This window comes from Calypte anna, chromosome 3 (genome assembly GCF_003957555.1).
Source record: "Calypte anna isolate BGI_N300 chromosome 3, bCalAnn1_v1.p, whole genome shotgun sequence".
Classification (NCBI taxonomy): domain Eukaryota; kingdom Metazoa; phylum Chordata; class Aves; order Apodiformes; family Trochilidae; genus Calypte; species Calypte anna.
The window spans coordinates 48,917,701-48,945,653 of record NC_044246.1 but is presented as its reverse complement, the minus strand read 5'-3'; the positions used below and the strand labels follow the sequence as shown (position 1 = coordinate 48,945,653).

Below are 27,953 nucleotides of genomic sequence, written 5' to 3'. Positions count from 1 at the left end.
ACACACACCTCACACACACACACACAGATCCCCCCCTTCACACACACCTCACACACACACACAGATCCCCCCCTTCACACACACCTCACACACACACACACGCACGCGCGCGCGCACCTCCCCGCCCTTCAAAATAGGGGGCAGGGAGAGCCACGGACGTCCGTTGGGCGGCGCGCGCCGCAACCGTTGGGCACCGCCGGCCCCCGCCGCAGGGCCGTCACCACAGCAACGGCGTGGCTGCCGGGCATTCTGGGAGTTGTAGTCGGGCTCCCGCTGGCAAGGCGGGCGTCGGCCCCCGCCGGAACTCGCATCCCCATGAGGCGCCGCCGAGGCCGGGGCGGGAAGGCGGAGCGCGCGGCTGCCGGGCAAAGCCGGTCTCCACAGGCTGCGGCGCGAAGGGATGCCGCTCTCGCAGAGCGTGGGCGAGTGATGGGTGACCCCACCGTCGCCTTGAGCCTCCTCCGCTGGCATCCGGTGCGCACCGGGAAGGGGCGCCTCTTGTCGGGTGACGGGGGAACCGCTGCTCCTGCCCAGCCTCCGCCGCCACCCCCTCTGACTCCATCTCGCTGAGCGGGAGGACGTGCCTCCGCCCTTGGCACACGCCCAGGGTGTCGACCCCCGGAGCGGAGAGTGAGGGCAGTGCCTGGACCTGAGGCGCCGGGGGAGGTCCGCTCTCCGCGGGGAAAGCTTGTCCCCTCGTCCCCCCTCCTCTGCCCGCCCCTATCTCCCGCTCCCTGCGGAGAGGCTTCCCCGGCGGCTGGCTACCCAGGCTGAGAGCGGTAGGGACTGCTGGCCTGGGGGCCGGGAGACGTGATGTTCCCTCTGGAGATTCGGGGTGTGGTGCCAGGGTGTTATGCTAAGGTTTGCTTCAAGCTTGGAGCTTAATTCCTTAAGGACGGGTTGTTATCGCTTACGGGTTATATTGGCGATGTCCCGGGGACTATTGCCGGCGCTGTTAAGGGTTTGTGTAAACCGGTATCAACACGCCGCTCTTCAGTTTGTGCATATCCTGAATGTGAGGTGTGTTGCGTGGGAGAAAGTAAAGGGTATAGCCTTGTAGTGGGTAGGTTATTCTTCCCTTCCATCTGACACTGCTCTGTGATTTAGTCTTTGGTTTTGTTCCGCTGATTTTAGCATTGTCTTCCCTGCGGTTGTGAGCGAGTCCTAGAGGGTTGGGTTTGGTTCCTTGTTGAGGGATTCTGTAAAGCGGTAGATGTCTTATCACAAACAATGTGCAGCAGTCATGCTCGCTAATAATGAGACTGTAAATTTGCTTTGGAAAAAGCTAAAGAGAAGCAATGAAATATGTTCTTTGGGAGTATCTACCCAAAGGATGACAGTAAATAACAAAAACGCAAGCTCTCCCCTACTTCATGGCAAATTGGAGTGACTGAAAAATGGGAACAATAAATTCTTTTAATTACATAAGCTGTTGTAGACTCCACGAGGAGGAAGTTTTGGGTTGCTCGGAGATAAGGAAAGATGGAGAAATATTGCCATATTTATGCTGGATGTTGCATACAAATCGTCTCAGCAGTATCTCGTATGAAGAGATTGGATCTTGCTGAAAAGGTTTGAAAGACCTCAGACCACTCAGAACAGGCACAGCACAGATCCAAACAGTGCTCCCCGAGCCACCAAAGTAGTTGCTTTGCATTTTAAATACACATGCATTCTGTAATAAAAAAGCACGTTTTTTGTTTTTTTGTTTTGGTTTTTTGTTTTGTTTTGCTTTTTCTCTTCCAGTTTTTCCAGTTTTTACCTAAAGCTTAGTATCTTACAAAGAGGAGCAGCCAAGAAGCTTTTTTCAAGGAAGCCAAGAAGGTGCAATACGGGAGTTGCAGCAGGGAGCCTTTGGCAGGTGGTGGTGACGCACGGAAGTTACTTTGCCTTCGGAAAGAAAAAAACGAAACACAAACCACAGCCCTGTCTGCTGCTTATGTAGGTGTGTTTTTGAGCTCGCTCTCTCCCCCAAGAAGTTGCCTGGGTCGTGCCGAGGCGGGGGAGCGGCAGCTGCTTGTCCTGGGCAGCAGCAGCAGCAGCAGCAGATTATGGTGGCAGCGCAGCAGCAGCAGCAGCCCTGATCCCCGAATGCCTTTCGCGTTTAAGATCGTCGCTCGGAAGTGCCACCTGAAGCTTCGGCAGCTGGGCAGGGACCGCTAACGTTTCAAAGGGGAAAACCCAGAAAGGGGAAGGAGTTAAGGGAAGGAGGGGCAGCGCTAGGTTTTGTGTGTGCTTGTGGGGAGAGGGGATTGGTTATCATGGCGGATCGGACAGCTCCTAGATGCCAGCTCCGTCTGGAGTGGGTTTACGGGTACAGGGGTCACCAATGCCGCAACAACCTGTACTACACGGCAGGCAAAGAGGTGGTTTACTTCGTTGCTGGAGTCGGAGTCGTTTATAACACCAGAGAGCACAGCCAGAAATTCTTCCTCGGGCACAACGATGATATTATCAGGTAAGGGGGCTGACTTGTCTGGTGGTGGGGTGGGGTGGGGTTTAAAAGGAAGGGAGGAGAATGTAGGGCTGGCAGAATACCCCCTCCTTGCGTTTTACAGCTCAGCCTGTACCTGGCGTTTTAAAGCAGCTCTGATTTCTCTGAGTGAAAGCTGGAATTCTAGATACTGTAATTACTATCTTTGTAGCAAAGAAGTAACAGAAGGTAAGTTTTTTTTATTGCATTGCACCAAAAGCAAAGCACTTTATTTCAATACGGAAATACACTGCGAAGATCTCAGTGCAACAGTGCAGCAGAATCGTGGATCCAGCACCTTGATCTTTCCAGAGCTGGGACCCCAGCTAGCTGATTCAGATGTCTCATAGAAGGCAGGTGTAGCTTTCGTTATGGTCAGCAACTCCAAGCACAAGAGTACCATAAATCTGGCATGTAGGTCAAACTAATTTTTTTTTTTTTTACAACATCTGGAAAATTTCACTCAAAATCAAGGTTAGATGTTTATATTCCATCCAAAAAACCCCAAGCATGCTGGTGCAAGATGGCTACAGAAGCTCAGGTCTTACTCTGAACATTTTTTTTTTCCTCCTCCTTTCAAATGCTGTCTAAGAAGCAGGGTTAATTGATGTTGTTGTCTAAGAGAAGTATTAATTTTTACTGCACCTCACAAAATAACACAATGAAAATGTGGTTCCCGGGGTCAGGGTTGACTTAAAAAAAATTATTCAAAATACATCTACATCTGAAAAACAGAAAATTAACATTATGTCTATGACTTCAGGACAGAAATCTCAACCTAGAATGTCCTTATAAAGAATGTTGCTGGGTACTGACACTCCTCTGAGCATGGCTTACTGCTGCCCTCCCTATTTGCCTAATTCAGCATGAATGAAGTGTTCTCTTGGTAATGTGAAACCAGAATAGTCCCAGGTGACTCATGGTGCGGTAGTACTGTGGAATCATCTTCTGAAGTCAGTGTTTTGACACTCAGTAGCACAATCATAATTGTCATGTAATCATTCTGGAGCTTTGCAGAAAACTATCCTCTTTTTCCTGAGAGAGCTTTTGATTGCTGTGTATTCTAGTAGCATTCTTGTCCTGCCTTTTATAATGCATCAAAGCAGTAGCATTTCCTTAAATACAGTGGATGTGCATAAAAGTTTATTCTGGTCTCAAAAGTATTGTCATTTCCAGAAGGCTGTTTAGACATTTGGCTGCTCAGATCCTTCATAGAATGAGTATTTTAGATGCATCTGCAGTATCATGCTGTATCGTGCAATATCATAGTTTTCATTGTTCTATGGCTATAAATTTCAATATTCTGTGGAGTATGAAGTGTAATCCATGTACAGAGCTGTTTGTTTCTGACTTTATGTTGAAATTCTCCTTGAATACTGAAAATATAATTTATCAATATACAACTGTATATCTACATATATCCTCTGGTTTGGGGTTGGACAATGATGATTTTGTTCTCTTTTCTTTCTCTTTTTAAAATCATCAGCTGAGATTAAAATATCATGGTTATTATACCTGGCTAAATCTCCCTCCCAAAACCCAACTGTGTTGTACAAATTTTGTGCCTTTATTTGCACTGAATATTTACTTCGGTCTTGATATCTACTTGCCTGAGATGATCTCCTGAACAGCAGTGTATACATTTGCAGTCCAACAGGTTGTAATTTGTAAAGAGATACAAACCACAATTAAAAAAAAATAAAAAAAGTTGCAGATTCTGGAAAAATACTATGAAATCATTAAGACTGGAAGACCTCAAAGTTGGGAAGATCATATGTTTCTGAGGATTGCCATTAACTTCTTGTGTGCAGAAAGGCTTCAGAGAATACAATTTTTCGGAAAAAAAAATTAACAACCCATGATTCAGAGACTTAAGAACCTGTGCATTATCTTGAAGTGTTTATATTTTGGACTTGATCTTAGAGGTTCTTTCCAACCTTAATGATTCTGTGATTCTTAGAACTTCATGAAAGTGGTTATTTGTCCTTGGTGAAAAGGTCAGATGTCTAAAAGCGTATGGTTAACATGATTTCACAAGTTTAAGTGTCCTGCTTCTTGCTTTGTATCAGATAATGCAGTTGGACATAATTTAGTTTGGTCTGAAGTAGACAAGTTGCTATTGCATTAATGGAGCAATGCCATTTTTTCCAAGGTTTATTATTTGAAAATTAAGTTTCATTTGTATTAGGAACAACATACTGCACTCAGCTGATGAGACATGTTCATAGTATGGCCAAGTGAGCTCTGAAGTATTCAGTTTTCTGTGCAAAGCCACTACAAGGTGCTGTGTTTCCAACTCTTCCTCCTTTTAAATTTGTGATGAGATGAGGTTCTGAATTACCTGATTTGCCTTGGAAGTGAGCCCTACTTTGTGGAGGGATTGGACTGGTTGGTCTCCAGAGATGATATCACCTAAAATATTCTGTGACTCTTTTGCTAATTCCAGTTGTAAAATACAGTTCTCCTTGGATGGTATTTAGTTGAGGAATAGTTAATTCTGTTGATGAACAAGTGCTGTCACTATAAAAGAAGATCAACACATAGTTGAAATGAACAGCATTGGGTCTGTTCTCTGAGGACTGGTGGTGAATTTTGATTGGAGAGTAAAAAGGCATGTCATTTATGAAATTTGCTTTGTAATCAAGGAGCATGAAACACACTCTATTCTCCTCCCTCCTTGTTTGTTTTTTGGTTTAGCTTGTTTTGGTTTTTTGCTGTTGGGCTTTTTTTGGTTGGGTTTTTGTTTTGTTTTGGTTTTTTTGTGAAGTTCAGAATACTCTTCTTTTCTCTAAGCTATCAGCCCTACAGTTTACCCTAAAGTCAATGTTACTGACCACAAAACAATCATGAAGTGTCTTGCATGGTAACTCTGCATTTGTGCTTGAAATGTAGTCTAGCTGAAACATCACAAGCATTATAGCTGATGTGTCATAGCTGTGTAAAACTGCAGCTATTGCAAGATTTTAATGTAGAAAGTGTCATGTAGATATATCATTACATATGCAACTGATTTTCACTGGATTCAGGCATTTGTACTTTGCCAGATTAGGTTTCAGAAGCTGTAATATTAACATGTGGGGATTGGTTTCCTTCTTGAGTAATTTGAAAGTGGATTTTTGCAGCATCCCATTGTAATTGCTGTTAATGGACTAATGAGAATCTTGCAATTCATGCAGCGTCGCTGCCTTCACACAAGTGTGTAGGATTTATGTTTAGTATAACCACTTGCAAGACTGGATCATTAGTTTTGACAGTAATTGAACACTTTCAAAAGAACAGAAGGTTTTCTCACTTTAATATTGTGCATTACTTGTATAACAGCAAGCAATTAGATCACTCCTCTTTTTTTCTCTTGAGGAAGTGTTGAATGGAGGCAGTTCTTTACTGCAATTTTCTTGCAACTTATACATGCAAAAGACAAAAGGAAGCTTGCCAGAAACAAGAGCAAAAATTAAAATACAGCCAGTTAAGATACTTCTCAATACAAGTTAAAATACAATTAATTTCATTTATTTTTACAGAATTAATTTGTAAACAGAGGTTCCTAACTTTGTGAAATTTTTCTGATGGTACAGTAATAAAGTTATATCTCCTTGTTGTATTTCCAAGTTCCGCAGCAGTGAATAGTTCTCCTGTCTACATCAAAACTTACTGAGAGAACACCTTGGACACCATATTGAAGACTTCACCTGCACTTTTTATATACCTCTGTTTCCTGTGCTATCTGCTATGTTGTAGCACTATGCACATTCTGCATCCCAATTGCCTTCGAGCAAGCCCTTTGTGAGGCAGAGTGCCACAGGAGACACAGCTCCCTTCCTCAGGTTCTTTACAGCGTTTGCTGCCTAGGCATAGTACCTGGCAAGCCAGCCTGTTATCTACTGATGCCAAAGCATGTTATTTATGTAAGACTGCTTACAATGTAATAGCAATGTCGGATTTATCGGAATATTGCTGTAAGTATGCTGGTGTGTGTATTCCTACTGTGCTGACAGATTGAGATTAAAAATGTGCCAGTGGTGATGAGATTTACTGAGCTGCAAGAGTGACTAGAGGCCTGGTTTATTTGTTAGAGCGATCATTTCAGGAGACAGGATGCATACATGAGCATGACTGCATGTTTTCCTGTCTTTCTGCTGTTGGGAAAAAAGAAATATGATGCTTGAAGCAATGTCATATGTTATTGACTATAGTAAGTGCAATTTTGGAGTAAGTAAATTGGTAGTAGAGGTATGCAAATCAAACCCCCAGGTAAAATAGCTAAACTGTACTTCACAGTTCTTATTTAAAATAATTTATTAAAATAGTATTTCTGTTTATAGAGATGGTACTTATGTGAAGGGATCTAAAATACTTAATGATTAGGTGTCACCATTTGGATGGTAAGTGACAAGCACTTGGATACTATAGAATGATGTTCAATTAACTGTGGTTGGTTTGGATTGGAAGCGCATGGCAGACTTGCTATGTCTGTAGCTTGTGCTAAACCTTGACTTTAGTCACTGCAGGTGCATATGCAGGACTGCCAAAATGTAGTGACCTAAAGCCAGCAAAGTAGCAATGAAGCTGTCCCAGATTTTTCAACTGAAATTCCAGATCTGTTTTGTTATGCAAAATGCCATACAAGTTCCTTTGCAAAGCCAGTAGAACTTGAGAGATGTAGGTCTGAAACAGCTGGGGTGAAGGAGAATCTCAAATCCATGTATACTAATGTGCTTTGAGAACTGCTGTGAGACCATAGATTGTTAAAGGAGTTTCATATTAAAGAAATAAATCCCCCATAAAAGCTCCTCTAATCAGCTTATTGCTTCTTTTGCTTTCAATCTCAAAAAACGGAAAAATTACATTTATTTCATTATGTTCTGGTGACTACTTTTTGCTTAGCTTGATTGCTGTGCTGCATTTAGTTTTTAAGTCTTTACTGGGGTATGAGCTGCTATAAACATTTGTTTCTTAAATATCCATATTAATGCAGACATGTTGGAATATTTACAGTATCTTACTGGATGTGATTTTAAAAATACAAAGATCAGTTGGAAGTATAGAGAATCACTACGCATTTGCAGAAGTAATTCTCTGAGAACGGTGGTCATTCAATGATAGTGTTTAAGTAGTCCAGTCTGTATAGATCCCAGGGATATGTCAGATATGACAGTAGAAGGATAAGTAAGATTTATTGCTTTTCCAGTCACATTTCACTTGCTTCTTTGGACAAGTGCAGTGACATTTATTATTAAAAATCACAAGTGGAGTTTTATGTGTTAAAATCATCAGATCAATTTAACTAATTTTCAAAATGGGAAGAAATAAAAATGTCCAACAAAACAGGAAGCACTTGTATTCCTCTAGAAAATCTTCAGATCTTTGCTATGCTTTTATCTTGTAACAGTTGAAAAAAAGAAAGTGTTGAATCTGTATCAGCTAGTATATTTCATTTTTTTAAATGTATTTGTGTGAAGCAACTCATTATCTCACAGAACTGAGTATCCAGCCTTAACTATCAAGATCTTGTTGTGCATTAAAATATTTTTAGGAGCTTTGGTAAACACCAAAAACGCCTGCTCTTTTTTCCCACTTAAAGGTTCTTCTTTGGAATAGCTTGCTTTTTATGAGATGCATTGCTAGCCCAAGAGCATTTAATTGTCTGGAGTTTGTGTTCAACAGATGTTTAATTTAAATAATTCTTCAAAGGTGGTATTTGTAATGGACTTGGAATGAGACCTCCAAAGCTTTAGTTAGGTCTGAACTTAGAGGCAATTATAGACCATATGTTTATGTCTGTCCTGAAGACCAATGTGATGAACCAACCAAACATGATCCCTAAAGGACACATCATTCAACTCTGCTGCATCTTCAGGGGGAGTGATGTTGGGTTTATCCAGGGAAGAAAATTACAGTGCTTTTGTCTAGGGTCATTGGTATTGCAGGGAAAGGGTCACATGAATTCTAGAGATAGACTAGAAATAAAAGTTACTGGGTTAGGTTTCACTTAATTTCCACCCTACTTTCTGAACTAAATTGTGCAAGGAGCTAAGAGCAGCTTACCTCAAAGAGGTAGTGCTATTTGTGTGACTTTGCATTGTGGTGATGTTCTGGGTTGTATGTTTGCTTTTGCAGTCTCTGGAGCTTTTGCATTTACCAGACCCAATTAACAGCACAGTGAATCAGCTCAGCAGTCATGGATGGAATCGTTGATTCTGAATTTCCATTATACACATTCAGATTGCTGATACGTTTTGTGTATACCAGTGTGGTTTTAATATAAAACACATCAAATTTCTGCAATCAGTCTAGCACTATAATGAACTTTGGTACACTCTGTCTTACTGATGTAATTTCTGTGGATGATGGCATTGAAGTTTTTTCTGTTTAGACAGATGGATTAGAGTACACTGAAGCTATGGTAATGTCTATAGAATATGAAATAAACAATGCTCTGAGAGATATAGCACCCCCTTTATTTTCGTTGCCTACCGCTCCTTGTTACAAAAGATTTTACTGAGGTTTTATTGGAAATTTTGAGTGCCTGCATTATTTTTAGCAGACCTGTATGTTGAAGGGATAATCTTACATGTAAGTTGCTGACTAGTAATACAGTTTATATATAGTCATACTAATATTGATGCATTCACATTAAAATTGGGCATGTATTTATGCAAAATGTCTGCTTCCTTGTCTACACAAATTGTCTTCCATATGCAGAGATGAAAATTTCAAGTGTTATTTACTCTTACCCTGTCTTTACTAATAACTTACTAAATGCAAATATTAATTGCAAGCTAAGGGTATTTGAAGCAGTTTCAAGTGAGATGAAGTAAACTTCTGAAGAACTTGGGATACAGTGTAATACTTCCCTTATTTTTTTTTCATTTTTTTTTTTTTTTTAGAAGAGAAGTTGTTTATTCTAGAAATAAGTTATTTGCAGTAAAAAAAGGCCTTCAATTTATTACAGCTCTACTTGCAGTTACAGCTCGAGTGGTTTTTCCTATCACCCTGACTGATCAGACCGTGCTTCTGTGTATCACATCTTCTGTGACAAAAGGTCACAATCGCCTTCTATCTGATGAGAAAACATAAATTAAATATGAATTTCCTTAATTTATGCTTCCATATCTCCAGTTTTTGAACATTATTCATAAGGTACCAAAAGGAACTTTTGTCTTAGTTCTCCTAATGCTGACTCTATGAATAGTTAAGCTGCTAGTAGATCATACTACAGAGCTGTGTAAATAGGTTTGGTACTTACAATTCTTGTTTTCTGAACTTTTTATCTTGGTGTGATGGTTAGGGTTAAGTCAGCATCAGCTGATTTTGAGAAAGAGGCAGTAGCTGCAAAGTGTACTGGCAACAGAGGTCTGGTAAACCTAATTTAGCTGTAATTGCCACATTTAAAATATATTACTTTGTAACTTGAGGCTGGTCAGGATGACTAGTGTAGAAGTTGCATGCGTTTATTATTGGTGATGGCAAATCATTACTTCGAATCCAGCTAAAAGTGTGAAAGCTTTTTACATTTCTGCTATAAAAAGTATTTTGAGAAATAGGTGAAAAAAGGTAGTGTAGCCATTGAATGTAGATAAGTAGATCAGTCTATACAGTTATCCTCCAGAGCCTCTAAACTTCCACAATGCATCAGTGAACTTACTTTTTCTTGGTAAGGTAGTTATTGGTAGGTCTTTAAAACTTGAATATAGCATTCTAAGCTAAGCATAGTAATCCTAAGTGTGTTTACCTAATTGGGGGGGTTTTTTCAATAGCCATACATGCTGATATTTCTGGTTGAGTGTTAATTCAGAAATAGACCTAAGATGAGAAAAATGTTCAGGGATCTCCACCATGAATCCCAGTATAGTGAAGGACTAAATAAAAGGCGAGTAATAAAGCATGTGTGTACACAAACACGCAGAGTAAATATTGTTTTAAGAAAAAAACTAAGGTGTTAAAAGAATTTTGATATTATGAATTCCAGATACTGACATTTTTGTGAAATTCGCATTTATTTAAAACTCAAATTTTATGCAAAGAATTATTTGAATCAAAATATGATGGGGGAGTCTGGCTTTTTCCTCTTTTTTTTTTTTTTTTTTTTTTTTTAATGTGTTTGTTTGTTTGTTATGGGGATTTTTTTTTGTTTGTTTTGATCTGAGCAAAATGTATTGGGCTGTGTCTGGAATTTTACCCAGCCAAGTAAAAGGGAGATGTGAATTACAGGAATTCAGGTTCAGCAGAGTCAATGAATTCTCACAGTTGCATTCCATTTAATTAAGCAGCAAATTTATGTCTCTTTTCACTTTATATCACTAGTATAGAGTTTTTGTATTCTGATATTCTCATACCTTATGGATTGCAAACTACTTAGCTGCACTTGTACGAGGCTGCTTCCATGAATTATATTTTATCTGAAGATGACCTGCTAGTGAAATAACTTTCCATATTAAAATATTTGTCATATGACTAATGTTGTAGTCTGTATAGCAACCTAAAAATGACTTACTGCTTTTTAAAAATTATTCTTTTATCCTTTTAAATTGTCCTTATATCATTTTTAAAATGACCTTTTATAAATTCAGGTCCTCCCTGGCAGAACTGAAATAGTTTTATCCAAAAAGCAATTTTATGAGCAAGTAATACCCTAACAAAATATATATAAAGTCATTTCTTCCTTTGAGATAGAATTTACCTGAGAACTGAGTGTTGGATGGGTTTGCATGCTTTGTTTTGCTCTCATATTTACTTTTCTCTGGGCTTCTATCTAATTTTCAGTTTTATAATTTTTTGGTTTTCTCCTTGTAAGGGGATTGTTTTATTGGAGAGGGAGAAATAAAATACAGTATGAAGGAATATCATTTTAGTTTTGTTTGCAGGGTGAGTGGAGGGCATACTATGAGCTATGCTAGTGGCCACCTCATACTGATTTTTGGCTACTCACCTGCCTGGCACCACTGCTGTGTTACTAAGCAAGGAAGGGGGCAATAAAGAATTCTTATAATCGGCCAACAGTATTGTTATAGTAGAAGCTCTGCAAAATAATTCCTCTTTTTGGAGAATACAGATGATGATAAATGCTAATTCTCTCTTGAGGCTTTTAGCAGAATGTGACCTATTGTTTGATTGTCTGCTCTGTAGATGTAGACGAGATTCCTAGAATAATAAATCTTCATAAGCACATATAACAAAAGCCAGCAGTTGTCAACTTTTTCACCAAACTAATTTTGGTGAATATTTTATCAATTGTGGTGTATATTTTATCAATTTTTGTTGCACTATAGGTTAATGAATTACCAGGGAAATTATATATATCAGTATCATTCGTTGTACAGAAAATCTATAGCTTGTATTAACAGTTAATATTTGGGGCTGGGATATGGTTTTGGAGAACTTGTCCACTGGCATTTTTAACAGGTTTATACTGAAGAATTAGTAGTAACTATTTAGTATGGGTGCAGTTTCATTCTCAAAATTCTTTCATCGTCTGAGAGATGATGTTTTGCTCTGGAAACCTAAGAGACTAGAAGAACAAGTAGATATCTGAACAGTATAGAAGGACACATCATATCTTCTTTAAAAGCTTGTATTTTTTGCAAAGTGCTGAAGCTAATTAATATCTGAAATCAGTAAAGCAGAGGCCTGTTTCTTTGTATCCTTGCATCTAGTTAAGTTCATTGCTATTCTACACTCCTGGCTGTCTGCCATCATATGGTTAAATTTGGAAGTCTGGCAAACCAAACTGAATGCAGTTAATTAGCTCATTGTATTGGAATGGCACTCTCCTAATCTTAAATTGGGTTTATTCTCAAATAATTATGCTGTGTTCAGTTTTAGCCTCCAAGTATCATACAAGCTATTCACGAAACGCACTTCGTGTATGGGGAGAGTGGAATGCTTTGTCTGCTGAGGCAGAAGTAGATGTAAAAGACATTATGAAGAGGAAGATACATTTTCTTCTTCAGATGAACTTGGTTGTTGTGGTATGAAGCTGCATTTTCTCCTGCTGTGAAGTAGAAGGCAAAAAACCCCTAATATCCAAGATACCATAAGCTAGAGAAATAATAGAGTATTAGAAAATGACAAGCAATAAAACAGATTACAACTGCCTGGAAAGACATGCTGCCAGGCACTTACATTACTCCATTGAACTCTTCAGTCTCCACTGCTGCACTGAACCAAAAACACAGCAAAAAGATCTCTGATGAGACCTGCTCTTTGAGATCTCACAGAAGGCAGAACTCCAGGTTCAGAATTTCTGCTTTGAGTAGTTTGCTAAGGAATCAGAAAAGAAATAAGAAAAGGCAAGAGAATGAGTCACAGTGCTTACATAAAAACATACAAAGCCATAATTCCATGTTCGTTAATATAACTCCTAGTATTCTCACAAAAAAAGTTTAAAAGGCATTCTCTGGATAACTGTATTCTCTCTCAATTACAGTAATTCATAGATCTTGGTAGCGTAATAACTTTACACCACCTTCTCTGTCATGTTTGTTTCTGTGATTGGCTCTACATCCAGTGAAAGACAGGTAGATTTAATAACTATATGGATATTTAGCTTTATATTGCATTAAAAAATTACGTATGTTTTGAATAATTATGGGCCCTATATTACAAGGGTTCCTAGTGCAGCCAGTTCTACTGAACAAAAAATAAGCTCAAGTGGTTTGTAAATATCTCTTCAAAATGTATGATCAGTCATTCCTCAGGACAGGAAGGTTAATGAACACTTCCTGAAGCACTTGTTTCCTCAGAAATGTATTAATTAAAATCTTATCCACTGTTGCTTATGTAAAATACTGGTTTAGTTGCGTACCATTACTTTGTATTTGAAACACTGTATTTACATTTCATAAAATTTAGCTTTTAAGCAACTATAAAGCAGTCTTGTCAAGATTGTTTAATTCAAGATAATTTATGAGCATGTCAGATTGTGCATGGAGCTTGGGGGCTTTGTTTGACCTGTATGTAAGGCATTTACAGTTTCTTTCAGTTACCTAGCTGAGAGACTAAAGTCAGGAGCCCAAGTTAATTCAGTTTTCAAGAAAGAGCTGTTTCCAGCCAGGCAATTAAAACTCCTTCCAAATTGGTTACCTACATAATCTTAAGTAGAGGTGCTGAAAGATTTCTTTTCATATGTTTTTTCCAACTATCTATTTTGTAGCCAGCACAGGACTTACCTGATTCAAAGAGCATGCTACATCTGCAAACTCCATCTCCATTCTCTGCTATTAACTTTCTGTACAGCTACTCCAGATGTAATTTACTTTTCAGATATCATGATGGATCTGTGTGCACTACCTAATGCGCTAACACATGAATTGCTCTGTGAACAAAGATGAATCATTTTAAAAGTTTGGAAGTAAATTGATCTTCAATGTGTAAAATTTATAGAAAGTACTCTAGAAAATACCAGGCCTTGTTTGTATTCTCTGACTGGAACTAGGATGTAGATCTTTAACTGTAAAACACTAACACGAGACATCTACAAATCTCGATACTTCTTTTTTTCACAAAATCTTTACACTTTACTAAATAAAAATTTTTTATAAAAAAATTTTATTCAATGGACATTGAACCTATCTCTGAATTGCATTAATGTTGATGATATATATATATATATATTAATAACCTCTTCTCTTTTTTACCATTGGTCTGAAGTGTCATTCAAATTAGACACTGTCAGTGATGAATGTAACAACTGTGAGAGATGGAAGGAGTCCTGGGATATGTAAAGACTCCTGGTTTAACTCCCCATATCTTACATAGATTTTCATGTGTTTGCTAGCACTGATGATGCTGACTGCATCTGCATATGACCTCTGCTGCTCATGAAGCAGACTGGTTGACTCAGTGAACCAGTGAAAAAGAATTCTATTTGTATAATTCAGCATACTAGATTTTGGGTGAGAAAAAGAAATCTACTTTCCTGAACCTGGTGAATAAATGAGTGTGACTAATGATGTGAGGAAACCTTAGATCTACATAAAAGACAAATGATAGCGATTTATTTTTGGAAATGTCTATTTTAAGAATACCTTAAGTCTGAACACATAGTATTTTACTCTGAGAGTTGGCTTACATGGAATATAGTATTATTTTTCTGTAAAAGAGCTAAGCAAGCAGTATCCATTTATCTGAGCAAGGAATATTTTTGCACTTGTGTTTACATCAGAATAATTTTATGATTCTATTTCAGTTAATTATTAGATCTGATAATGTACCATAAGAGCTGAAATTAGGAATAAGCATGGTATTTTGTTTTTCAACAGAGGACAGATTAAATCAAGTATGATTGATGCTCTGCTGTTAAATGAGACAGTTCTTTAAAATGCACTGTTTCTTGATGTATTAAATAGTTAGTTGATGAAATTATTCCGAATGTGCTCTGTACACAGTGTATTGCATTTCACATATTCCCTGTGGTATCTTGATTTTAATTTTGAATCTATGGGACTCCCTACTGCCTAGGGGTAAATGTTCTTTTACCTTGTCTTTTAGTTTGGTATGAATTACTTTATACATTATGACAGCCAAGTGCATTGCATAAATTTTTTTCTGCCTTCTTCCTGCCTATTGGACATTACTGTTTAATCAGCCTAGTCATCTTGAAACTGAACATTTTCTACAGCTGTCTCACAGGTTACTACTAGTTGAGCTACAGTTTCTGTGAACTTACCCTCCTCAGTCTTTTGTTGGGATTGTATTGTTTTTTTAATATTTTAAATATATATATATATGTATACAAATACATATATTGCATATATATATATATGTGAAGATATAAAATTTATTATGTAATTATGGTGAATTATATAATGCGTACTTATCTAAATTATAATACATATATTTACCTTTTAAATGACTTGTTGACTAAATGTTTTACATAGATGTTCAATATCTAAAAAAAGCCCCACAACTCTATTCCATGTTAAAGCATCTTCTGTGCTTTGGATTTATGGCTGATTGAGCTGATCACGGTCACATATAAACAGGAATATGTCTCTCCCAGTAGGATGTGTGTCCATACAGCAACAAATATGGGAATGAGCCTTGCTTCAGCTTTCCAAAAAGTGCATTTCACCCTAATTTCAGATCAATAGTATTAAAAGTTTTGACAATTAATTTAAATTATTGTGGCCACTCTGGAAATGCTCCTTTAACTTCTGGACACTTTCTCTCTTCTGTCCAGGTGATAGTAGTGATGAGTGATGCTGACCATTCTTTTTATGAAGGTACTGGACTTAAAGCCAAAATTGCTAAGGAGCTGGAAAGAAATACAGATCCTCAGTATCAGCAATCTGAGATTTTTCTGAGTTGTGGCAGAATTTTAAGCTCTTGGAAAACGTTACCAGTAAAAATAAAAATAAAAAAAATTCAACAAGAATCACTGAAGCTCTTGAATTGTGGCAGGAGCAACACTTTTTGTAGTGTTGTGCAATGTAATTGTTCTTTTCTTGAAGGGACAGTCACAACCATGATTTGTTGCTTGTGGTTTGATCTGCTTGCCTTTTAACAGCACATCCAAATCTAGTTTACTGGTAATAACTTATTGCTGATAAATCCCAAACGGAAGATCTTCACTACATTTCAACATAAGTTTAAGGCATGAATGTAAGGCATTAAATTTTCCTAAAAACTAAAACCAAAACCTAAAATTCTCCTAAAAACTAAAACCAAAGTGTGTTTCTGTCTCACCTGTTTGGTTCTTGGATTGCTTACTGCTGTGGGGCTTCACAGACTGAGTTGTTCATACAATGTGCCAACATATTTTACCTATCTTGTTTCAAAATTTTAGCATATGTCTTTGATCAGCTGTTTCAGAAACCAGTTAAAAACCCCTGAGGTATTTAGCTCATAGAAAAAGTTGGCAGCATGTCATGAATTCTGAACATCATTTTGTTGTTAGACATTTAATCTTTATTTTTCTTAATTAGAATCTTAGTTCTAATCTCAGGAGTATACTTCTCTTGATTTAATAATTTTTCCTTTCTTCTCACATTTATTACACTTCTTACACTGTTGTAAAAAGAAAGCTCAGATGACACAGGGAATAAAAATGAGAGCTTCTTGCTAGCCTTTAAGGGAGATGACTTCATAGTTATCAATCAAACTCCCACACAGCTGCAACAATCTGCTTTGACTGATGACCCCATAGTCACCTCCCTAAAGGGTGCCTAGAGGTCTCTCTTCTCTACATTAACTCAGAGATATTCGATGACTAGTATGTGAAAAGTTTTCTTGCTCAAGTCTTATTTTCCTTTAAATTTTGTGTCTTAATTTCTCTGCCTTTATTTTTCCTGATCTATTTTCACTCTTCTGTGTAATTCTAGATATTTATGTAACAGTTTCTTCCAGTCAACACAAGACAATACCACTTGGGTAAAACAATAATTTGTTATGAATCTCCATTCTTCAAGAAATCTGCCAGATTTAGATGCAGTTGACTGTAACCTTTCAACATGAAGAGTGCTGTTGGGCCAAAGGACATCTGATTTCTTTAATTCTAAAGAAAACAGTGAAGGCATTTGTTTCTCCAGCCCTGAGAGCAAACAGCATGGTACAGCCTGCAACCACACTCTTTCTTGCTTTTCTACCTTAAAAGAAGGCGACAGCATCCAGATCATAGGAAATGTCTGTGCCATGTATTGTCTTCCAGGCCTTGTCTGGGGAAGCACTAAATACCATGGGCCAAAACTGCTGCTGCTCCAGTAGTCAGTGTCAAACCCTTACTCTGGAGTGGTTTATTTGGTGGTTTGGTAACCTGTCTGCTACCATAGTTTTAGTACATGGTCATGGTCCCTTGTAGTTTTAATTGCATATATTCAGTTATGCATCATAAAATAGTGAAATGTTTACCTTGTTCACAAATAGAAGCATTACTCCTGAAGAAGGGACTTGTTTCCAAAGGATTGTTTCCAAAATACTCAACTGAAACCTAAGAGGGATCATCTTTATATGTAACAAGCTATTTCCATCTGGCTGGGAGGAACTCAAAAGTGTGTGTTATCTGTAAAAAGATAAAATGAAAATATAAAGAGGGCCCTCTTCCTAAACCTACCATATAGATATGAAGGTAATTTTAAAATTAGGAATGGTTTGAGAAATGTATGGCATTCTTGAGTTTTAGGGTTTTTTTAACACTGTTGAGCTGCACCTGAAGGGGTATTTAGGTTTGTTCTTCATGCGTATAAAATAACAGAACATATTGATTTATTCTGTTATGGCCAAGAAACCACCAACAAGGGGGTGATGTCCTGCTGGACCTTGCATTTACGAACAAGAACCGATCAGGGATGTTGAGATCAGGAACAGACAGTGACCACTGAGGTAGTGAAAGTCAGGATCCTGAGAAACAGCAGCAAGGAAATTAAGCAAGATCACAAACCTGGATTTCAGGGGCCTTTTCAGGAAGCTGCCTGGCAGAGTGTCCTGTATAAGCATTTGATAGATGCTGCTATTTCTAGGCTGTTACATTCTTTTAATTTCATTAATTTTAGTTTCAAATTTTTCTTAATTGTGTAGCACCTTCTTGCTTTAATGTTGGTAGGCCATCATGTATATTTAAAAAAAAAATAAATTAAAAACATCTGTCACAGTGTGTAAGACAATGTTAAGTGAGCTGTATTTTCAGCCAAGTGACATACAGGAATATTATTAAACTTAAATACAATCATTGTGGTAATTTTCCAATTAAATAAAAAAGATGTGATTATTTAATGCTGTTTTTAAAAAAAAATAATTTCAGGTGTATTCAAGTCAGGTTATGAAGCTCATTTCCAAAGTAAAAAGGCAAACATTTCTCATTGTATTAATGAATTCATTATAAGACCATAAAAGCTGAAATATATAACCTTACTATTTTAATATTAAAATAAGGAATGTGGAATAAAGCTGTAGATTTCATTTTTATTTTAATTCTGAGATGATTACAGATCTTTTTTTACTTATTCCAGCTGCCTGCATAATACAAAATTAAAAGCAAATTTATGCAAAATACATTGCACAAATTAACATATATTAAATCCTAGTTGCTTCTCAACGAGTTTGATATTTTTGCAAAGGAGAGAAAAACAATGTTGATAATGTGTCACACATCAGTCAGATATAATCTTTTGCTTTCAAAATACAAACATAATCAGAAAATACTGATGGCTGTATTTTTGTCTGAGCTGCAAGTGTATTAGTACTACAGACTATAATGTTCCTGGAGATATTTTAAAATAGCTAGCTTAGGTACCAGTAGCATGGAACTTAAAAAGGGTAAAATAATCCTTAATTATTCCTTCTATGGCAAAGCTGGGAATTCCTCCAATGCAGCATTACTTAAAATACGCCTGCTTCCTATTTGGTCTATTTGTCTGTACTGAGAACACAGCAGCAGAGATGAATACCCTAATCAGCTCAGAACTGTTTTGCAACTCAGAATTTTAAAAGCTGTACTCTGAGGATGATATATATCTGGTGTATCCCACAGGCCCCTAATTTGAATTAAGATGATTTATTGTATTCAAATCTTAAATTGCATTTTAATATGCGTTCAAAAGATTGTGATTGTGTTAACAATTATTGGGAAAACAGCATTTTGGTTTGTTTCACTACTAGTAGTTGTATTTGCTGTTATGAATTTCTGTTCTGAAGCTAAAGAAGAATGAAATCTGTACCTAGTTCTTCTAGCATTGCAGCTGAAGCTTGGAACATATTAATTAAGACAATTTTGCTGTATATTCTCCTCCCCTGTGTAATTTCACATTTATGAACACAGTGCCAAATAATCCCTTTGGCTTGCTTTTTGGGGGGAAACACTGTGCACTCTCATCCCATTCTACTTGGTCTGGTGATGTAAAAGTGCCCACATGAAGGATTCATCCATATGAAGGATCCACAAAAGCGATTTGCAGGATTTCAGCTGCCACTAATGTTGGCAGCTCTAGCCTCTTCAGACTCTTTCCTATCTATCATTTCTGTTTTAGCAACACTAATTGATGTTCCTGCCCTTGTAGGATAGAGACATTTGGGAGAAGTAGATTCTGCTGCCGTCATCATCAGAGGAGCTGGTAAATTCCTGTGGCAGAGCAGAGACAAGGGATGTCTGATGTACCTGCATCATGTCTTTTATACAGTACCCAGAATATATAGCAGGGGCTTTCTTAAATATAGACTGTATACTAGCTTGCGTGTGCATACTGTTTATGTAGGATAAACATTATCACACATAGATATACAGGCATAATATGCTTCCAGTCAGTTATCACAAAGATCTAAGGAAGTCCGTGTCTTCCTAAATATAATTAAAATACTATGTTGGTATCAACTTCTTATTTTTAGAATCATAATCTTAAGAATAAGATTTTGCATCATAGAAGTATAAAAAGTAACTTTATTTTCTAGTCCTGATGAACTATAACGTCTCATCTGAAAGGACTGCTTATGCCCACATTAGCCTGAAAGAAAATTCTTTTAAGAGCTTGTACAGTCTTCTGTGAAATTTCCAAATGCAAAAGTAAAGAACGATTTTACTTTGGCTTTTGTAATTAGTATTAACATTTATATTTGAAGCTGCTTCTTTCTTTTACTTGGTTAGACAGTGGGTTGCTGATATATCATTGATTTTCTACTGGAACATCTCAAGTTCTCAGGTTTCCTGCTTTTGTGTGGACCACCACACTAGCGTGAATGAGGTATGGGGAGTAACTGATAAAGTTGTATGTGGTTTTTTCTTAGGTTTTTTTAAAATTATTTTCTTGAGGCAGTATATAACTTAGAGAAAATACTCAGTATCACAGGAAAATAGCAAAGGTTAAAAAGAAATTAAAAGTGGAACAATTACAACATTTTTTGAGTGACTGTACAAAATTAGTTTTAATACTAAGCATCATAGAATTATTCTGACACCTAAAAATCAATGAAACAGGAAAGATACTAAATAATAAATCTTTTCCTGATTAAAATTTCTATGTGCATCTAGGTTCTAAAAATTACCAAAATCAATTTCATCAGCAATATATGAGAGAATCTTGATTAATTCTTGTAGTTTGGGGGTTTTGCACATCTAGGTAAAAGGTATAATTTTCATACTCTTTCAGTAATTTCTGTAAACTCAAATATATTTGTATGTGTTGAGCAAAGGAAGATTTTAAAGACTTTTCAATGTGTTTATCTAGTTCCTACAGTATTTTTAGTTGTTTCATTAGGAAATGCAGGTGTCTCATGTTAGCCAGTATCCTAAAATGGATAGAGGTTAGAAAAACAGGACAGAATTTGGGTCTTAAATAAATTTGGGTAAATGACAGTTTATTGAAATACTTAGAGGCAGGGTTCTAAAATTGACAAAGACCACAGGTTATGTGGCCTGTATGTGGTCACCATTTACCTACTGTCTATAAAGAAAAGACTTCAGATTTTCTTTCACAGCTATATTTGGTATCTGCCCTTGTTCGTAGTGGATATATTTGTATGTACTGCCCTCAGGAAGAAAGAGGGCTTCCTTTGTTACCATGAGGAACAAGCTATTACAGTCCTTTAACTTTCACAGTGCCTCTGTAGATGACAGCTCAAAGAAGGTGGGATAAATCCTTTGCTAGTAAGCTTCCACCTAGTTGGTAGCAGTAATGCAGATTTTGCGGAAAGTCTGAGTTCACTTTCAAGTTCTGAGGAGAAATGGACCTTGGTAGTCCCACAGATTTCTGTCTGCTAGATTCAAGAACTCTAATACTAGTCTTCAGACATTTTTCACCTCCAGTCTCCCTGTTCCCAGTTCCCACATCAGTGTAGTAGCCAGAGATGGAGCAATCCTAGCTGTAGTCCTAATGTCTGCATATGGGATCTTCAGAGGATTCCAGCACCAAACTGAAATGTCTTGATAGTGATTTTCTCAGGCACAAACTGGCCATACTTAGGCATCTTTTCACAAGCAGAGTGAAATATGTGCCATCCTTCCATTTGAGCAGCTCAGTTTTGGAAACATTTTAAATAACTACAGGCAGTGCCATAAGCCAGATTTCCATTTCAAGTTGTGTCCTTTAATTACTTTTGATTAGTAATGGTTTTATTTCAGTGTAAGGCTTCAAGTTAGCTTCCTTTTCATAGACATCTGAAAACCTCCACTTGGCAAAGCATAATGTCTGTGTCTTAGACACTAGAGATTCCTCTGGGAGAAAGACCTCAACTGTAGAGCAAATTCTGTGATACCAAATTGATGTGGACTTGAATTTTAGCTTTTTCTGATTAAAACCAGCTCTGTCCCATGAGGCTTTTCTGTTGCCTAACACCAGTTAAGCACACATTTTTCTCAGATGAGTCTTCCACCTCTACTTAACCTGCTGAACTTGAAAAAAACAGAACTCAAGAGCTGCAACTAAAATACCTGCACCTGGACTTTCCAGGGTAGTAAATTTTTAACAAATGTGGATCAGCTGGAAGAGGGAGGGTGAAGTCTTTGTGGATTAGATGCAGAATTCATTTGCACAGAAATTGCTTAGGAGACTTGGTAAGTGCTTACAATGCTTTTTCAAACAAAAAACCCCAAACCTTAAAATATTTTCAGTTTCATTTTATAAAGAAATTGAAAAATAATTCCTAAAATATTTTTGTATTGTTCCATTAAGAGGTAGATCTTTCCCTACATAGTGGTTCAAATTAACTTCTACTCAAAAGCAACATTCTACTTAGTGTCAACTTATCAGTAGTTGTAATGACTGACAAAGCCTGTGTTAAAAAGGAGCAAATGCTTAAAGGCTAGCAGTTGAAAATTCCGATCAGCATTCTTTTCTACGTGCGTTTCTTTAAAGTTTTACTATGTACTTTTGTGGGGTTTATGAGCTGAGTAATGTTTAAACAGTTTGTTGGTTTTACCATGATTCTGCATAAGTTCATCATCAGAAGTATAGCAGAGTATGGTGAAACCAAGGCTTTGGTTTTAATCCCTAGTTCGTTTCTGTTTTGTTTTTTATCAATGATGATACCTAGCTGCTTTTTGGTTAATAGCAGGCTATAGTAGGTAGCATGCCTTTCATATAGGGCAGCTAAAATAGGCTCTGAAAAACTAGATAAATTCTGCTATGTAAGGAGTTTAGCATGTGAGTCTACTGCTAGGTGTGCTCTAGCAGCATCTTTGTACAGTCTATCCCATGCAAGAGACATGATACTTCTAATCTTCAGATTGTGTCAGGCAGTACAAACAAGCTAACAACTGTTATGTTTATGTTTGCAAGTGCACTTCTCAAAAAATAACATTGTTGCATCAATTATTGTATAGAAACTTTTTTGGTTTTTAATTTCTAGAAAAAGGGAAAAATTGTAAATATGTAGTTGATAAAAGCAATAATTTACTTTCTAGAAATGGTGTTTGTGATCTACACAATTAGCTGGTGAAAAAAAAATTCTGAAGCCTGGTAATGCTCATAAAACTGATATACATAACCCTGCCACTGACGCACTGTAACCAGAAATTTGGAGTGTAGGTCCATCTGAATGTTAAATATGGTTTCTATGTTCTGTGCGGTGTTTTCTGCTCCAACCTTTGCTGTCATTCACTTTAGCATGCCAAACAGAGATCAGGATCTCTAGACAATCATACAAAGATTGCTTTTTCTGTTTCTGCTATTTTTCAGCCTCTAAAATAGAGGGACAGTTTCTCTGAGAATAAAAGCAAATATTGGTTTTCCAGAGGCCAATACAAAATGGAATTAAGGAGTCTGTCCTTGCTGTCCTTATGGACCAAGGTGCCTCGGTTTAGGAGAAGCAGAAATACAGTTCAGAATTACCTCAGAGCATGGCTGATATCAGACACCTAACCATGCTGGCTTAAAAGTCTGACATAACTTGATTGCTGTCCTGATTGCTGAAGTCCTCAAACTAGATTACATCCATATACGTAGCCAGTGCTTCACTGTATCATTTGTCTTTGCCTGGTCAACAAATGTTAACTGCTTTTTGCAGCATCTGGCTAAGGGAGATACTTTCATTTCCAAAGTACTTTGAGATTCATCCCTTCCTTGTTCCTAGAGGTATGTTAGCTTATAGAGGTGTGACAGGCCACAGAATATGGACCATTGTCATTCAGGAAGTACAAAAGTAAATTTAAATCTAATCCCTTCTCCTCCCCATAAAGATTCTTTTGTCTCCCTCAAGCTGATCTGATGATCATCTGATGTATAATACCACAGTTTTGAAATGTAACAGGATTGCTGGTCTTGGCTTTTTCTACAAGATTAATGTCAGCTAGCAGTGTTCAAAGGAGAAGAATGCATTCTTAGTAGCACTGAAAAATCCACATAGTCTTGAAAGTCTAAAAATCTAAAAATTAATGGGCTTCTCCTGCCACATTTAGTACCATCACATTTCTTATTTCTGTAGACATCTATAAATTTTCTGTGTAAAAAAAAAAAGAGTCATCATCTGCTTCTGACCTATCAAATGCAGCTCAGCATGCGTTCATTTGATATATTATTGAATCAAGCTCTAACTCTTCTTTACTTCTTTCCATTAAAGTGCTTAAACACAAAACATATGACAGGATTATCATGAGAAGAATGCCTGAGCAGGATGCAGCTGTAACACCATGCATTCATCACACTTGAAGTAAGAACAGTTTTCCTGAGCTTACCATCTTTGTTTCTGCTCATCAATTGCAGGCAAACCTGTGCAGACAACATTAATAGCCCAGTGTCAATTTTGTAACGAGCCTATGAGTTCTGTCAGATTATACAAGTTGTTACAGATGTGAATATGCCCAGGGATTTTTAATAGGATAAGATGAAATCTCTTAAAATAAAAGTGCAAATGATCCAGAAAGAATATGACACCAGCTAGGTTTTTTTCCTTGTGCTCTACATTATTGTCCCTTTTTCTTTGACTGTTCTTTTTTATTATTTTGATATCATCTTTTATATCTTGTTCATTTTGTAGCTGCTGCTTGATTCTGTTGTTGTTGTTAGCTGTATCTTTGTCTGTCCTTTTTCCAGGATTTTTTTTCCTATTTCCTCTCTCCTTTTCCTCAGATATTTCTACAAATGTTTTGACTTTAATTGTGTCATGAGTGAGCTGCATAGTTACAGCTGTATTCGCTGATGACTGTTAGCTGTACAGAAAGTAGAGTAGATAAGAAATCCCAAACGAGTTAATTACTGAATCAGCCTTGGGAAATAATACCTTCAGCTGTGCCATCAAGCATAGGACCCATCTGCAGCAACAGTGGTATCACTTGATTGACATCATTGTGCTGTGGGCAATTCGTTGGCACAGATATTTACTGTTAGTTGTGACCACCAGTTTTAGAGTGGTTGGTTTAATCTTTGCCTGAAATATGATCATTTCCCTGAATTTGGAAGAAAAGGCAGAGATACATTCAGTCAGTGTTCAGTTGTTTCAGACCTAGAGCATGGTGAACTCAGAAAAAATAGTTTGATTACTAGCATCAGTACACGGTTGGTGTCATCTGTTTTGACTGCACTGAATCTGGTATTTCAACAGCTGGAGTGAAATTGAGTGAACAATAGAATTATAGGAGGCTACAACACGTGTCAGTGGCCATGATTTCTTACCTTAAAGATTTTATCTGATGTATAAATTGTGTTCTCAATCAGTGTTCAGACTGGCCTTAAAATTCTTTATTCTAGATGAATGTGAAAGTTTAAAATTTTGATGGTTTCTATTGAGCAATGCTAAATTTACAGCTGTGTATCATTAGTTTTCCATGCATTGGAAATTAACTTGAGATAATTTATGTTGCTATTTTTGTCTCAACATCATAAACCAACTATCTATTTCATATTTTATTATGCATTTTATTTCAAAACACTTTGTCAATTTAACTATCATGGGCGTTAAACAGGCTAAGGGAAAAATACAGTGCTAAACTAAACATGGCTCTTTCCTGAGCCTCTGTTCTTAGTCTTCATTTCTTGTATGTTTTTCTTTACAACTGATCGATACAACTCCATCTTACTGGTTTTGTCAAATCATAATGTTTAAATAAAAAGGTGCCATGTGTATCTCTTTTGGGTATTTATTTGCATGTCTTTGGCCAAAAGTATTTACAGTCTTGTTACTTCTCTTTTTAGTGATTGCTATGATTTTCAGACTTTCACACTTAAAATTTTCAAGCAGGTGAAAAATGAGGCCATACAGCAAGAGGTTACCAATAAATCCTTTAGGTATCTGAAAAAACTATTCCCTGTCTTTTCTGATTTATAGCTTTGGTAGCTTCCTGCTCTGTTTCTACACAAAAGAAATACTGAATTTTATTTCAGACCAGAAAAAAACACCTTAGTTATTTTGTCTAAGCCCCACATGTCAACTCAACTTCCTCCAGCTCCTGTTCAGCATCGTCTCTGTACTTCTCTCAGCATGGCCCAAGAACCTCCTTTTTCCAGTCTAGCTTCAGGTCTTGAAAAAATAGTCATACCAAAGGACGGATGAAAAATTCTGGAAATTTAATAGCTGTGTCCCCTTGGGATTTATTTTCAGATATTGGAGTGTGCTGCAGACATCATCATGAATGAAATATTATTAGACTCGCACAGCAAACTGGTGTATGATAGTTTAAATTCAGAATTATACGGTAGGGTCTGTTTAGTGTACTGCAGCTAATAAGAAATACCACATTTTTCCATGATCATTTGTTGCTCAAACCCCACAATTCATGAGGACATCAACAGTTATTAATACTTGCCTTTCAATGTCATTAAGTGGGCTTTGGATAAAACCTCGTGGGATCTTTTCACTGGCAGAAGCTCAAAGTTACAAAATATTGCTGAGATATACATGAAATAAATATGCATGAGAAGAATAGATCGCTAGAGATCTGTGTGACCTTTGTGCTACTGCAACCATGTGTGATGAGAAACCACAGTAATGTAGGACTGTGCTGCACTGCATTCCTCTTACTAAACCTGCCAAATTTTCTCCATGTACAGATGCTTATGAGTGTAAATCAGAGCTGGCCTTAATTGAAGTGCAGAACATTTTTGCTCAAAACAGAGTATTTAAGAGGGGTTTTTTCTCTTGCTTCTTTTCCATTATGCTATTGGGGAAATTTTAATCTCTTGATCAAAAGCTATTTAGTCCTTAAATCTAACCTGACTCTGTGACTGTGGCTCACTGGTGTAACCACAAATGCCATGTTCTGTTGGGTTGCTCACACAGCCATATCTGATCTGTCAAGTCTTCTAATAAGCACTGAGCAGCTGAACAAACTTCATTGAAATGTGATGGAATAGCTATGTAGGCTTGGATAACACTGCCACAGAAAGAAGGTCAGCAGTGATTTCCCAAGGCCAAAGAGGAGTAATTTTAGAGTGGCAGGAATGTTTATAAGCTTGCATGCTTCTGCTACCATTCTACTCCCACCATCTGGGTCTGGAAAACTGGGTCAGAAATCCTTGTCAAAATGCCCCTTGCATTCCCAGGGCACTTTAAGTATACTTTAACATAACAACAGCCATCAATATGTGTGCTTCAAAGACCTTTATTAAGCTCAGCTGAGATGCTCATCCAATAATTCATAATGATTAAACTTAGGCTCCACTGGTGGACAAGACCAGTTGTGAGTGCCAAGCCTACACCAGTGATTTTCAATCACAGTCTGCACTGACTTAATTCAGAACTGTAGGTGTTTACTTCCTCTGACAACCAGATGGTAGCTGTCTGAGGCATGCCACCAAATTCAGAATTTGCTGCTGAGAAAGCTAGCCTTCAGTAGCTTGCTCTAGGTAGGAAGCCAGCGCAGAGTGATGAGTAAATGCTAGAACCTCCAACTGTATCACTCTTCTTCCTACACAGGGAATATGGAAGGGGAAAGCAAGCACTAGAAGAGTTAGTAAGAACTCAGACCTAAAAAAGGCCTTATTTGCCAGATGATCTTAAAAACATATTTTTGTACACATGTACATTTCTGTGCTAAGCAAGATATTACCACATAAAAATCAAGCCAGTAAAGTAATTGCTCTTACCCAGGTGTTTCCATCACTATTTATATTCTTACTTTTTCAAGACAAATGTGTTCTCTTCGTGAGTTATTTGAACAAGTGGGTGGCAATATTTTGTATATATACAAAGTATTACTTCAGCTGTATGTCTGTATGTGTGAAAAATAATTGTATTTATATGTTCATTGTATTATACACATATCTATATACATACATCCAGAGTCCATGTGTATCAGAGCTACCAAATCACTGCTGTATCTCTTCTCCCAGTGGGGTTTGTTTCCTAGGCCCGCAGTGCACTCCCATAGCCTCCATCACATGCGTTGTTACCCTGGTGTGTGATTTCCCTGCTAGTTCTTCACCAGCATGGGGGTCACAGACTCGCACAGGAAGTGCAAAAGGTTGAGAGCTGTGGATGTGAATGAGTAACAATCTTAGAGACTGTTTCCTCAAATGGTAGATGTGGTGATAGTTGTGGTGTAAGCATTCAGAAGTAATCTCAGAGGGGTTTTTATGCAGTGTTTTCTTCTCAACACACCATTTTTACAATATGATCTTGGTGA

At 37.4% G+C, this 27,953-nt stretch overlaps 1 protein-coding gene across 2 annotated transcripts in view; it reads left to right on the top strand.

Moving 5' to 3' along the window:
• The first annotated feature begins 2,261 nt into the window (after positions 1-2,261).
• EML6 (EMAP like 6) overlaps positions 2,262-27,953 on the top strand; it is a 108,661-nt gene continuing 82,969 nt past the window's right edge. For both annotated transcript variants that reach the window (XM_030447645.1, XM_030447643.1), the window contains exon 1: positions 2,262-2,458. In XM_030447645.1, coding sequence (XP_030303505.1) covers positions 2,262-2,458 — 197 coding nt within the window. The remainder of the gene's footprint in view (positions 2,459-27,953) is intronic.